Source organism: Oryzias latipes, chromosome 9 (assembly GCF_002234675.1).
Source record: "Oryzias latipes chromosome 9, ASM223467v1".
NCBI classification, from domain to species: domain Eukaryota; kingdom Metazoa; phylum Chordata; class Actinopteri; order Beloniformes; family Adrianichthyidae; genus Oryzias; species Oryzias latipes.
The window spans coordinates 8,454,440-8,468,458 of NC_019867.2; the positions used below are offsets into that span (position 1 = coordinate 8,454,440).

A 14,019-nucleotide genomic window follows, 5' to 3' on the forward strand; every position below is an offset into this window, starting at 1 on the left:
TCTTTTTTTTTCAGTAATGCTAATGTATTTTGTGACAACAGGAGTTCAGGGCGAACCGTCATGAAGTTTGACACCAGAGCTTCTCAGCAGCCATGAAATGCCATCCAAAAGACCCGACAAGGATTCAGCCACTGTATCCTGCACCTGGATATGAAGGAGAGGCTCAAATTAGGAAATTATAATAATTCCTAAACTGACAAAAAACAACGTACAGGTCTTTAAAGTTGATTGATCTACCTACCATCCAGGGGTTAGAGAGCTGTGGAAGACCGAGCCTCTTTGCCACGGAAACACAGGGAGTTCGGCGTTTGGTAGTATTTATAGTTTCTGACTGTTCTCTGGCAACACAGGAAAGAACCAGCAGAGGCCTGGAGGCAGAGTCTGCCGCACAATTTAGCAAAACTCTGATCTGGGAAACCTCGCCTTTCCAGTCAACTGTCAAGCAGATTTATTGGGTTTAGAATATGAGGGGATAATCAAAAAGGATAGATGAGATGAATTTTTGAAGGTTCGTTTTCTCTCACCTCTGTCAGACTCTGCATTGGCTACATAGATAAACCCATCGACCACCTGGCACACCTTCTGGACGTAAGGAGTGGGGCTGTACAATGGATTCCCAGAGTCGTCCGTTCCTTCAACAGTAAAGAGCTTGCTGCTGGTGCTCTGCTGCTCCACTCTGGCTCTCTCTCGTTCTGCCCTGCACACAGAATTATAACAAGCCCCCAAAACTGTTGCTGTCGTCCTGTGACATGTGGACCAAAACATCCCTAGAAACTCCGGTAAAATCTGTTCGATGGAAAAGGCTCACCTGTTGGTTGAATATAGAGTCAAAATGTTAAACTTGTGTTGGTTTTTGAACATGTAGCTGATCCCAGATCCGATGCCTGAAACAGACACAGGACTGTCATTTTTTTTCTGTCTACTAGACTTTCTGGCAACTGGTAAAAATGATAAAACGCCACTGCCACCTATTGGTGGACTAGTGTATAGCTTTTTTGATTTTGCAAAGACGTTTTTGTAACGACTTGGTTAGCACAAAGGTCTGCAGAAGTGTTATTTTACCCTTTGAGAAAATTTGATACAGTTTTGCATTCATTAAATTGTTAATTTCATAACACTGTTTCTGTTTTGGCTTGAATAAATACAGAAATATTAAAAGAGAAACAAGCATTTTCTCAAAATGTGAAAATGCTTTTGTTAAACTTTTGACGGAAGCCCATATGACAAAATAAAAGACGCCAAACAAGATCATCCAAGTGCAGCTAATATACTCCTACAAAAGTTCAGACTCTTTTCCAAAGTTTTGCTGAGTAATCAAAATCTGTGCATTTTGGGAGAACCGTAGAGCAAAAAAGGCCTCTTGATGTCAGCAGGGATGTAAAAACCTTTACATGGTTTATCTTAGTTCTAGGTGAAACTCAACCATATATTTATAAATGTAACTAATCCAAATTAATCCAAAGCCAATTAAGTAACCCTTAATTTAAAAATTACTATTATTTTATTTTACTTCAGCCACAGAGCTACAATGGAGGGATAAAAGAGCCACATGTGGCTCTGGAGCCTCAGGTTGCAGAATCTTGGGTTAGCATAATGTGTACCTACAGGTAATTTGAGCTTGAAAAAGAAAATTCCATGAAGACCAAACACTTCCTGGAAGATCAGGACTTCCTAAAGGTTCAGTTAAACTGTACCATTTGTCTGTCGGCAAGGAGTGGTTGCTACGGGCAGCACATCATGGGCGTGCATGAGCCTGGTGACCAGCGACACATCCAGCTGCTCCATGCCAGGACCAAACATGGCGTAACGAAGTTCCGATGGACGCACGATGTACTGGAGAAAGGAGGTCATGACAGCGTAGGCTGGCCGCGAAGGGAGCCACTTCTGTCTGCAGGAGGGGCATCCTTTCAGGTATCTGACGAAACAAGAAAATACACTCAAGCCGTTGTGGCAAACCTTCACTGATTCACCTCAAAAGGACTCACTCCGACATGTAGTCAAATTTGATTTCCCTCTCTCTTTCGTCTCCTTCTTCTCTGTCGTCTAGGCTCTCCTCCACAGAAATGAGTGGAGCATCCAGCATGTCCAGGTTGGGCATGGTCACATGATCAATAGAGGACCAACCAGGCGTGTCCCGCAACAGGAAGTATCTCCACAGTAATGAATCTCTCACCATTGCTCTCCAGTACTGACTGGTGGCCCCAAGGCGACAGATGTCAGAAGGAGACAGGAATGTCATGATCTGGAACTGTACACCCACCTTAAAATAAAAAAATAAAAAAATGAAAATCACATTGGTTTGCTTTTCATGATGGTTAAGCCAAATAAAAAGCAAAAACACTTTTCTGTGTATGGAAATAACTGGCTTACTGTGTGGAAAACAAGCAAGAAATTCACAAGTTTCTATTAAAATGATAAGTAACAAGTGAGATAAGGCTCTTAAATACTTTCTTATCTTTTGTGATTGGTTTACAACATTTTAACGCACAAACGCATACGACTGTCACTTTAAGGCGTTTTTTTTAAACAGTTAAAACTATTTTTTTACGTCCACAACACACATTTATTTTCAGTATAAAAAAATTGTGTTATGATCAGTGTTGCTAGGTTATAATGGTTCATTGATACTAAACTTACCGGTAAACTTTCCAAAAATCCCGACTCTTCTTTTTCTTCATTTCCTTGGTCCGCGGCTGGCTGTAAGTCTTCTTTGTCAGCTTTGTACGGAAAATATCGATCTCTGAAAAGTCTGAGGCTTCTTATCACCACAGACTCGAGCTGCTGGAGTTTCTCTGTCATGACTTCAGGGAATGTACGGACGTTACGAACGACGCAACAACAAAATTGACATTTCCCAAACTCTTCCACATTTCCTCATCGGTGGCAGGACAGGTGCATTGTGGGTACTGTGGTTTATTTCCTCCCCAACGCCATATCTAAAGCAGATTGTGACCACTTGAGTTAAACAACTTAAGTAATTTAGCTGATAAATACCATCATCTGTCAAATTGTTTTTTTAAATTTTAACTGATGCAGTAAAAACTAATAATACTCAAACAGCAGTTTGAAAAAATATCAGATATTCTATTTTTTCTTTTCGTCAGATTACTGTTTGGTCTGTATTTTTAAAGAACTGACACCGTCCATTAAACAACACAAATGAAGAAATCAGCTTTAAAATAGAAATCATGTGATCAAAATAATTATTCAGATAGAATCAATTACCTTTTAAAAAACTCAACATTGTTTTATAGCAAAAGTTATAGGATTTCCATTCTGACTGCAGATAAACTGACCGCCTAGATTTAACAACAGCGATGCTCTAAAGACTTCTCATTGCATGCCTCAAGGCAGGGATCAAAATATTTTGGGTTGTGAAGTAATTTGAAGTTCAACGACAAAAAGGGAGATCTCGATAATCATTTCTTAATTTAAGACATCCAGGAAGAACCGTTTTCAATGATACAGAAGATATTAAGTCATCTAAATATCCTCGTGACGCGACAGAAAATACAAATACAGTTTACCTGTATGTGAACACTTGTAAATTCAGATTTCATGGCAAATGGAAGCTTCTTAAAACTAAACTTACTTCAGTAAATAAGTTTAATTATTCTAAACCTTTTTTCTTTTACCTCAGTTTATGAAGTTTGTCTTTTTTTTAAATAAATACCATTAATAAAAAATAAATGGTTAAATACCATTTCACCAATGATATGATACAAATAAATGAATAAAATAAAATACACAAGCAGTAAAATGCATGTGTTTATTGTCAACAAAGACATGAAAAAACAAAACAAAATAATTTTGTCCAAACAACACAAATTCTTTAATAGTTACGACATCACTTTAATGAAAGTGGAATACAAGGAAAATGGAATTTAATATCAATGGGAGAAGAAGTGCTGCAATACAAAGCTGGTAAAATTACACCTGAAAATATTTTAAATCAGTTAAGAACACACCAGTTATTTTTTTGTACACTTTTTTAGTTGCTCCGTGTATTTAAGAGCATAACAAAAAAAAAAAAAAAAAAAAAAAGAAAAGAATGGCACGGAAATGTTAAACAAAAAACTATTGTGCAGTGTGTCATTCCCAGGTGAAATATTTTAAAACAAGAATTAAAAATGAGATATTACTTTTTTGTTTTAAATTAATGTCCTCTTAATACCCATATTATTGTTATTATAAACACATTCTTAGAGCATAATATGCATCCCAGGCAACAGTCTGAATCAGAATGACTGCGGTTGCTGTGTCAGCAGAGCAAGTCAAACTGTTGCTCAGCAGCCTCTCCTGTAACCTGTTTTAAATCTCTACTCTGAAACCTTTTAGCCTCCCACTCATCTGCTTAAAGCAGGACCTTTTGGCTTAATATTAACTTACCTATAGATCAAAAAACCTTTTTTCTTTACCCATTCTTCAGTTCCAACAACATTTCATGAACATTAAAATACTGATCATTTGTTTTATTTTTAGCCAGAGGGCAACTTCAACAGAGCTCACTGTAAAATACTAAGGATTTCCTTGGCATTCTCTGTATTCCAGCCCTGACCTTGCAAAGGGCCTTCACAAGCAAGCACATATTTGTTGAGGATCTGTGTACCAATGTCCCGAAACTGGAGGTGATCTTCTTTGCGTTCTGTAGTGTCAGAGTTGCAGTCCTCGTACTTCACTGCCCAGAAGCACATTTCGCCGATGTACATCATTGTTAAAAGATGTGTGTCTGAAAAGATGCCTGCGCCAAAACATTTACAACAAGTAAGGACCATTAAAACAGAAAGAAAGGGTTTTGCCATTAAAAGACAAGCCAAAAACCGCTACCTTCAGATAGGATACTAGCTGTAGCACTGTCGTGGAACACCACCCCATCATTGAGCTTCACAGAGTTCCTCACTTGCAGCATCCGCATCAGGTAGCGCACACCTTCCTGAATACACTGCACCACATCATGCATAAAACTAATGTCAACATGTTAATAAACAACTATGTGTATATCTACAGTTTGAAACTAAATTATTTTTAAACCTATATAGAACATTCAAATATTTGTGTTATTATTGCAGATGAAGAAGTGTGGTACCTTAAGGAATGCATCTTTATTTTTCTTGATCCATTGCTTTCTTTGATGAAGAGTGTAGCAGTACATGTACAGCAGAGCTCCTCGTCTCCAGTAGAGGCACTCCAGCAGCTCGGTTCCCAACACAGACTGCACCTGGAAAAGATGAACAGATATCAGTTCTTCTGCAAACACAGTCACAGACTCGGTCTGCTTTTAAAGTCTGTACTTCTAAAATTCTAAAATCTTAACAAAATCCTAAAAAATATTGTTAACTTCAAAAGCAAAGTAAATGCAACACATCAACACATAGAAATACCTCCTGTCCGGATGCTAACTTTGCAACCAACACTTCTGGCTCTGTTAAATCTTGCAGCAGTTGCTGGATTTTAAAAGGTGACGTGTCCTCAGGAAATTCCTGATCGACCAGCTTATTTTCTTCAAAAAAAGTGATGTCAAGAATCACCTATGAGATGAAAAACAAAAGAGTAGACAAATTGTAGGACATTTGAACTTGTGACATTTACTTATTTTTTCTCTTAAGCTTCCTCTATCCAACCCTGTCCGATTTTAAAAGTGTTCCAGGTGGTCTTATAATTATGATCACTTTATCTTTTCCAACAGTTTTATTAGTTTTGTCACATTATGGCTCCTTGCAGAAAACACAAAATAGCAGCAGAAGGAACAGAATGAAAGATGTCTAGACACGTCATGCAAAGACGGTTAAACTTTATAACATTGATTAATTTATGGAAAATGTTACAGCTAATAGTAATTAAATTCCTTTACATATATTAATAAAGTGTCAGTTTACAATTGAAGTTGTTAAAAGGCCTTGCAAAAAAGGCAAGACACGTCCTTCTAAGTTCTCCCTTTAAAAATTAATTCATCAATAAAACGCTTTCTAGCCACAAGAAGCAAATGTAATAACTTACAACAAAGGGTCAGGTATTACCTGTGTGTAATCTTGAAGCAGCTTGGACAAGTTGCTACTCTCTCCTCCTTGAGTGTAGAAGCTTTTTAACTTTTCGAGTATGGTTGACGCATTCTGCAAATAGTCATCATCTATGGTAAAAAAAAAAATAGAAACAGAAAGTAAAATACAAAAATATGTTATCAAATCAAACTTTATTATTATTGTACAAATTTACATTAAAAAAAACATTAAAAAAATCAGATCATTTTATACACACACACACACAATAGAAAACTTTTAAGTCAAATGAATATTTAAACTGCTGCACCGCGCTCTGACATGGAACGTTAGCTAGACAAGATTCTTATGGCAGGTAAACAGAAATTGTTTAAAAAATAACTCAATGAAACTATAATATAACGTTCCAACGTTTAATGTCAAGACACCATAAAACAATATCATTGAAGCGCTATTTAGTCAATTAGTGGAGTTGAAATAATTAAATATCGTTTCATTCGGATATTATATAGAATCTATAGAATCCGAAAGCATGCTAATCTGTTTGTCAACATATAGTTAGCTACCTTCACCTACGAGTCTCTCAAAAAACAAAATTTAAATCAATAACTACTCCATAAGCAAAAAATTGTAAATACCCAACCTTTCTGGCAACTCAGAAATTATACGTTACTGTGGTCATTTTCCAAGCAAAGTTAGTTAGTGCTAGTTGTTATGATTAAAAGCTAACGTTCTTCAATAACGTTCAGTTAGCATTTTTGCTAACAGGCTAACAAACCGATAAATAATGCTAGCAGCTAACAGAAGAGAAAAAGAAAAACAGGAAGGAAACTTCAATCAACCATGAACATTTACCTGGCTTTTCGGATCTGAGACTCAAACACTTAATGTCTAACTCGAATATTCTTCTCTCCAACTCGAAACCTTGTCGCCTGTAGTCGTCGGCCATGACTAAAAGTATATGTCACGTGACCAAGGGACAAACTATTTTCTAACGAACTGGGTCAATTTGAAACACGTAAAAACATGTTTCAGTTGGATTCATGAATTAAATTCATTCTAAAAATATACAAAAACCAATAGTGAAAGATAACAAAAAGCTTTCGGTCGCTCATTAAAGGATCCTGATACCGCAGCGGCGTTGAAGCGGTTAAATTAAAATGAGCTCGCCGTGCCTCTGCGTCAGAGCCGGTGTCGTCCATCCTCCCGAGGCGTGGACCAATGTCATCGCAGAGGAGAGCTAATGCGACCAGTAGCAACATTTCTGCGACCTTAAAGCCTTCACCATCACCTAACTCTAGCGAGCGGAGGCTTTCTCTTTACCATTGACTGCTGCACACACATCTCGTGTTTCTCCAAAACATGGCGGCCCTCAAAGCCCTTTGCAGAGTGGAGAATGTTCTCTTCAAAAACATCTCCGGCCCCCGCAGGTCCAAATTAAACTTCGCTTGCAACCAGTTGAAAAAGGTCTGTATTTTTCATGAATTACACTTACAGAGATAAGACTACCCAATCATGGTTAATTTCCTTAGGAAAACTTTGACTTAAAAGTATCAGCTTTACTATGTTTTCGCTTTGTTCACGCGGATTCAAGCAGGTTTTATTTGTTGTTTTGCTGCTTCAGTTATGTGTGAATGAACAAAATCTTTTATGTCGGCGTAGATTTGTGCTTCAATGCTTCATACATTAACTTTTGCAGCTTCAGCGTGTAAAATAATTCTGAATAGTTGATTTATTTTAGGATGTTGTCACATGCTGGTCCAGAAACGCGGGTTAATGACGTAGTCCGCCATCTAAGAAGCCTTGTGCTGCAGTTGTGAATGTAAACATGGTTGAATGTTTAACAGATTCTTTTGAAGTCCCTATATATTTGGACTATACAAATAAAATAAAATGGAATTGAATTGAACTGGATTCAAAATATATATCACTGCCAAAACGTCACAATTCTAATTGATTTACAAATTGACCCATTTTATTTTTCAAAATAAATTTCCTTTGATTATGATAAAAAAAAATCACATGACTTATAATTAAGTTAGATTAGATGCATAAGGTGATTAAGAAAAAACTGTAAATTATAGATGGTAAATAAAAAAACAAAAGCTATTATGACAATTTGGTTTAAAAAAAAAAAGAAATTGAAGTAAAAAAAACAACAACAACTAAGCATTAGGTTGAAGTTGACTCTCAATCACTACACATTTGAATAAAAACCAACAAGAAGGAATTTATTTGAATGCATAAAACTTTTTAAAGTTAATTCAATAAAATCCTTTTAAAAATAGAAACTTCAGTCCTGCTTTGGACTCTCACAGAGTAATTTAACTTTAAATTCATGCCAATCTTATGAACTAAAATCACTTGCGTGTCTTTTTCCTCCAAATTTAAATGTCCTAACTGATCTGTTGCCACTGGAGCTTAAACGTCGGTGTTCATGACCCGTCCCACTTTTTGTAGACTTCTGGATGTTCCTTTTCCACCTCCAGCCTGAGAAGTTCCCAGTTCTACTCCGATCCCTCTGAGGCGGTGAAGGACATCCCCGATGGAGCTGTCATTCTAGTTGGAGGTAATATTCTGCATAAAAAGTTCTGGATACTTGCAGAAGAATTTGCAACCAAAAGTGACATTGATCATAATGTGCAGTAGCCACTTTACAACCCTTTAATCTTTCATGCTCTGGTTGATTAATACCGACTCACTGAGGCCAGACAGATTCCACTCCTCTTATTTATAGTCAAGTTCAGAGTGACATTGTTGAGCATTTCCTGCTGCGTCACACTGATGCAAACAGGTCAATGTTTTATTCACTTAGTTATAGGTATTTTGATGCTATAGGCACAGAACTTGAATTCTTCTCAGTCTTGATTCCTGTTTTTTAGACTTTGGGTCATTTTACAGACTGATTTGTTTTATTCTTCTAAGCTGCTGGGTGAATGTGTCACTAAATGGGTTATGTTTCACCTTTTGGCTGTGTTTGTCGTAGTTTAGAGTGAATTTTCGAGTGACTGAATGATTCTGTAATCTGAACACAGGTTTTGGATTGTGCGGTATACCGGAGAACCTCATCAACAGTTTGTTGAAGAGTGGCGTTACAGGCCTCACTGCAGTCAGTAACAATGCAGGGTAAGTTTGTGGGAATAAATGCCTGCATTTAAAAAATCTAGTTTTTAATTGTGTGGATTAAATACAGTCAATTTGCCTTGAAGGATCTACGGATCCTTTCTTTTTTTCACATAATGCAGCTACACTTATAACATAAACAAAGATTTCAAAATGTCCTATATGTGGGAAAGGTCAATCCCTGACTCGTCACATGACCTTTTGTTTGATGTGCATGTTTGTTATTTTCACCTTAGTGTGCAGTGCTGAAATCCGAGCCATCGATTTAGCTTCCTCCAATGTTTTTGCACCGTTTTTAGGTTGAAACCTTACAAATATTTTTTTTAACACTGTAAAGTTACAAAAAAATGTATTTTGTGTACACCTGATTTTTTGTTAAATAAAGATATAGCATAATTAAGTTGAATGTTTATTTTAAAATAAAAGTCTGCTTTCGAATGAATAGTTTTTGTACTTTTCTTGTAAAGTATTCAGTTATTCTCTTGAAGGCTGGTTTATGAAAGTTTTGCAGTTGGAGCTACTTTCCATGCTCACAGTGTGACGCCAGTTTGTGTTTACCAAACACAAGCTGGATGCATGAGACTTAAGGATAGCTGGTTCTTCATAGCCTTTTTTAAAACTTATGTCTTAGCAGGTCTGAGTTTAGAGAACGTACTTTTGGAGACGCCATGATTTCTGTCTAGTTTTGGGTGAAATTGAAGACCCACACAAGTCATTTCTGCTTAATTTCAGTTTAAATACTGACTGAATAAAAAACCACAAAACATTTTTCCTAATTTTAACCTTAGAGAACTATCTCCGGGTGATTTTCATTGTGTGTCAAGGAGTCTGTGCCTTTACCAGGGAAGTCTTACCATGGTCCCAGTAATGGGGGGACCAAAGACTTAGTTTTTTTGTATCATTTTATTATTTTTTTAGGAATTTTTTGTTCTCAAATTCATAATTTCTCAGTAACTTTTGAGCATGTTTTTAGGAACTTCCTATGTTTTTCTTTTTGTTACACTTACCATAATTAAAAATAAAAGAAAACAACATTAATTTATCATGTGTTGTGATGATTTGATCTATTTTTATTATGTTTTGTTAGGTATATTATATCAGGTAAAAATTACCTTAACTTTTTATAGCGAAAGTGTTCCAGGGTTAATAATTCCTAATTTTTCCTAATTTTTATAAAGTGAGACTTTAGTCTTCCTGCATCTAAAGGTGTTTACATGTCAAAGCGCTGCAGGGAAAAGAGTGTCAAAGGTGCAGAAAAAAGTCGGTGCCCCCACAGCTGCTCAAACATTGCAGAAGCATTTTTGCAGCCATTGTTTTCAGACCTTTTGAAACACTGACGCAAATGACCTGAAAGGATATTTTGCAAGTCTAAGAAACTGTAGGTTTTTTTTATATTCTTTTATAGTCATACATAATAAAGGGTGTCTTCAAACTGAAGCAAAATTTGGGGCAAATCAACTGAAAGGGTGCAAATATTTACTGCATTTCCTCAAACCGAGTCCTGCGAGCACCCAGCAGGGCGACTTGAATGTGAGTTATCATCCACCCTGCATTTTATGGTTTGTTCCAGCATAACCTTGACAAACCCTTCTATAATGTTACTGTTATATGAGCCATTTTACAACTTTTATGAAGTGAATGCAGTCACAGTTAAGAACAAACCTCGTGATTTTATGGTTTTTATATTGGCTTCTAAGCTGTTTTGGGGGGTATTCCAGTAAGCACGTTTAAACTACCCTGACTTTAATCCTGAACTCTGGCTGAACTTGCTTACTCTGGGTATGTCGGTTCCAAAAGACCGGATATGAGTTGGCGTAATTACGCTCTACTTGGTAACCCTGGGTTAATGCGCGTGTACGGCAAGTACATAAAGACATTCTCAATAGATCGCAGATTTCCGCAGTCACCATGGAAACGCGTGGAGAACAAAAGAGAGTGCTACACTTCAGTGAGACGGAGTCTGAGATTTTAATGACGGCGCATGAAGATTATACGTCCATCAAAAAAGTAACACGGCTGCATCATCAGCAAAAGAAAGAGTTTTTGCTTGGAGAAAAAGAACAGACAAAGTAAACGCAAGAGTTTCTATGTCATTTCTATTTTCATTGTGACGCATGTATATATAACTTATCCAACTTAAATCAATTAATTCTATTGGTAAGAAGTAATTGAATTAAATTTATTCAACCTTATGTCTTATGTCTATCTAACTCAATATTTTTTTTACAACTCAAATTTACATATTTATCTAACTAAATGTCATATTACTCCAATTCAATTAAATGTTTTTCCATCTTAATTTATTGTACTTATTGAACTCTCATATGTCTAAGTTTGAGCCTGCAGATATACTCATTTTTATAACAATAAAATAAATGAGACAAAAATGGATTTGCAACATGACACATCATTTGACATTTCTCCACATTTAACATTACACCACTGTGTAGTAGTGGTGCTAGATAAACTCATCCTCCTCTCCCTCCCTCTCACTCATGGTGCAGAAAGAATTGAACATAACAGGACAAATAACTCGGCAAAACACGGTAAAACAGCTAAACAACTAAACACATTTGGTCAAAAAGCCACACTTAAACCCAAATCCGTCCAGACAGGCAAAGGGAATGATATCCCACAATTCCTCGCTGTGCCGATCTAACAGCAGCACCAAAATTTACACCTACTTAATTGAATTAATTAGAATGAAAGTAAAATAAATGTCTGATAACTACGTGTTGTTTTTAAGCTGACTTAACAAAAAAAATGATTTATCTTAACTGAAGCAAATTATCTACTTCCTTAGCCTCAAACTTATGTGGTAACAAACATAACCTGCTTCCTGGAATACCCCCCTGATTTAGTCAACCAGAATTTGTGTGACGCCTTGTGTTGTGTTCACATGTTTTCACCAGAGTGGATAACTTTGGCCTGGGCCTCCTGCTGCAGAGTAAACAGATCAAGAGGATGATCTCCTCATATGTGGGAGAGAATGCAGAGTTTGAGCGGCAGTATTTGGCAGGAGAGCTGGAGGTGGAACTAACGCCACAGGTTGGTTAAAAACAAAATTCAATGTTCACAGCACATTTAAAGACGCAATCCAAGGAAAATTGTGTCTTTAACATGTTCTTGTGGGATTTTCTGGTGATATTAAGACAATTGAGCACAAAATTGCCTTTCTGAGTATTTGTCTACTCAAATTTTTGTGAATCAGTAGTAAATGAAAAAAAAAAAGCCATTTGTGACGTAGAGAGTACGTTGGGCAAGCTCCCCGCTCCGCTACTTTCTGGTGCATCTACTTGTAGGTGACTAGATCCATGTACGTCTTCGTTTTCCTTGTCCGAGCTGGCATCGGACTCAAACCTGTATAGCTGGATAGCTCCGATATTGCTCAGTAATATTACTGTTGGGTTGGGACTGTGAGGGGCTGTAAGCTAGCAAGAGAAAATGTAAACAGAGAGCTTTCAGTAACTGGAAGGGGACGGAGGAGGTGGCTTATTGCTGGTGGTTCCACCTATCACTTAGAGACGAATTTCTAATGAAGTCCTGTCACTCTGCAGAATCTATGTCCCAGAAACTGACGACACAGGTCTTTTGATTTTTGTCTAAAAATGGCATAATCATATTTAAAAGACCAGGAAAAAGGCTTCTACAATAAATCAAAAAATGATGATGGTCTTTTGAAGCCTTTGCTGCTCTTTTCACAGCGTTTCTTTACTCTGTCTTTCAGTTTGCAGCTTCAGTGTGAAGAAGTCACCTCTTTTTAGCATTTGTTTCCTAACCTGTACCTTCTGTTTTGTAGGGTACTCTTGCAGAAAGGATCAGAGCAGGAGGTGCAGGGATTCCAGCTTTCTTCACAGCCACAGGTTACGGAACCCTGATCCAAGAGGGAGGCTCTCCCATTAAGTACAATAGAGACGGCAGCATTGCTATTGCTAGTGAGAAACGAGAGGTAAGCAGGTTAAAGCTCATCATTCCGCATTCACTCACTCCAGATACTTTCAACTTTGGTCACTGTAGGAGCTAAACGTTGCACATACATTGTATATCCTGTGGGTGTTGCTATTGTGTGTTTTGACCTCTGCCTATGGTTTTGACATGTTAAATACAGGTGCAATCTGTAGTCAAATCAGGTGCGTGGGTCTGAAGGGGCAAATCGTTTTCAAATGTTGCCGTGAAGTAAAATAATGTCTTTATAAGCTATGGGTCATCAGTACAGCAATAAATAAATGTATAATTATCGGCTTTTATTTGCAACAACGGGCAGAGCCGTGAATCTTTTATTATGAAGAAACGACGTTTAATCCCAGGAATGAGTCAACCATTCCAGGACATCAGGTCAGCACTGCTTGCATAAAAATGCAAACATTGGCCTGAGCTACAACAGTCACTTTTTATTTTATTTCAATTTTTCAGTGGCTTAAGAGTTAAAAACAGCATTAGCAGTAAAATTCGGGGCTTATTTTAAATGTTGGCAAAGACTTTTGAAAGTTTTTCAATTATTGTAAAAGTATTCCTAATGTTACATGAGTATTGATCCTATGAATGAGGTGTAAAGAAACGTAAAACATTTATTAAAAGGTCACATTTTGTTGTGTTTTTTGTACATAGGTGCAGGAGTTCAATGGCCGACACTACGTCATGGAAAAGGCTATCACTGGAGACTTCGCGCTGATCAAGGCATGGAAAGCTGACAAGGCGGGAAACATTGTTTTTAGGTATCTAATTACATTGAGTAAAGCACATTAAGAGGGAAGTTGAGGGAGGGGGGGGGGACTACAAATGTCCGAAAAGCTTCCATAAATGTTTGGAAAAGTGGATAAGCAATTAGAGAAAAACATCTTTGCAATGATCAAATCTAGCTATCCTTTTATTAAGATTTCAATAAAATTGATGGCTATGC

At 37.0% G+C, this 14,019-nt stretch overlaps 3 protein-coding genes across 4 annotated transcripts in view; 1 reads left to right on the top strand and 2 right to left on the bottom strand.

Annotated features, from left to right (window-relative positions):
• Positions 1 to 2,903, bottom strand: part of fbxo4 (F-box protein 4) — a 3,707-nt gene extending 804 nt beyond the window's left edge. Inside the window, exons 1-7 of the mRNA XM_004072306.4 lie at positions 2,638 to 2,903; positions 1,986 to 2,260; positions 1,695 to 1,915; positions 809 to 884; positions 525 to 697; positions 242 to 435; positions 1 to 144 (exon numbers count right to left, since the gene is read on the bottom strand). The exon at positions 1 to 144 is cut by the window's left edge and continues 804 nt beyond it. Coding sequence (XP_004072354.1) covers positions 46 to 144; positions 242 to 435; positions 525 to 697; positions 809 to 884; positions 1,695 to 1,915; positions 1,986 to 2,260; positions 2,638 to 2,799 — 1,200 coding nt within the window. The 5' untranslated portion in view covers positions 2,800 to 2,903 and the 3' untranslated portion in view covers positions 1 to 45. The remainder of the gene's footprint in view (positions 145 to 241; positions 436 to 524; positions 698 to 808; positions 885 to 1,694; positions 1,916 to 1,985; positions 2,261 to 2,637) is intronic.
• An 852-nt stretch (positions 2,904 to 3,755) lies between these two features.
• Positions 3,756 to 7,136, bottom strand: c9h5orf51 (chromosome 9 C5orf51 homolog). 2 transcript variants are annotated; one of them, XM_023958334.1, is made up of 6 exons: positions 6,852 to 7,136; positions 6,018 to 6,127; positions 5,382 to 5,528; positions 5,087 to 5,218; positions 4,828 to 4,942; positions 3,756 to 4,741 (listed from the first exon to the last, which is right to left on the bottom strand). In XM_023958334.1, exons 1-6 carry the CDS (start codon positions 6,943 to 6,945, stop codon positions 4,506 to 4,508), a joined length of 834 nt encoding a protein of 277 aa, XP_023814102.1. In that variant the 5' UTR covers positions 6,946 to 7,136; the 3' UTR covers positions 3,756 to 4,505. The 2 variants fall into 2 exon arrangements, 1 of the variants encoding a protein (XP_023814102.1); XR_002873842.1 differs by lacking the exon at positions 6,852 to 7,136 and adding an exon at positions 6,640 to 6,765 and having other exon boundaries at positions 4,493 to 4,741.
• A 97-nt stretch (positions 7,137 to 7,233) lies between these two features.
• Positions 7,234 to 14,019, top strand: part of oxct1 (3-oxoacid CoA-transferase 1) — a 45,687-nt gene continuing 38,901 nt past the window's right edge. The window contains exons 1-6 of the mRNA XM_004072221.4: positions 7,234 to 7,463; positions 8,457 to 8,565; positions 9,032 to 9,122; positions 12,032 to 12,167; positions 12,919 to 13,068; positions 13,728 to 13,834. Coding sequence (XP_004072269.1) covers positions 7,359 to 7,463; positions 8,457 to 8,565; positions 9,032 to 9,122; positions 12,032 to 12,167; positions 12,919 to 13,068; positions 13,728 to 13,834 — 698 coding nt within the window. The 5' untranslated portion in view covers positions 7,234 to 7,358. The remainder of the gene's footprint in view (positions 7,464 to 8,456; positions 8,566 to 9,031; positions 9,123 to 12,031; positions 12,168 to 12,918; positions 13,069 to 13,727; positions 13,835 to 14,019) is intronic.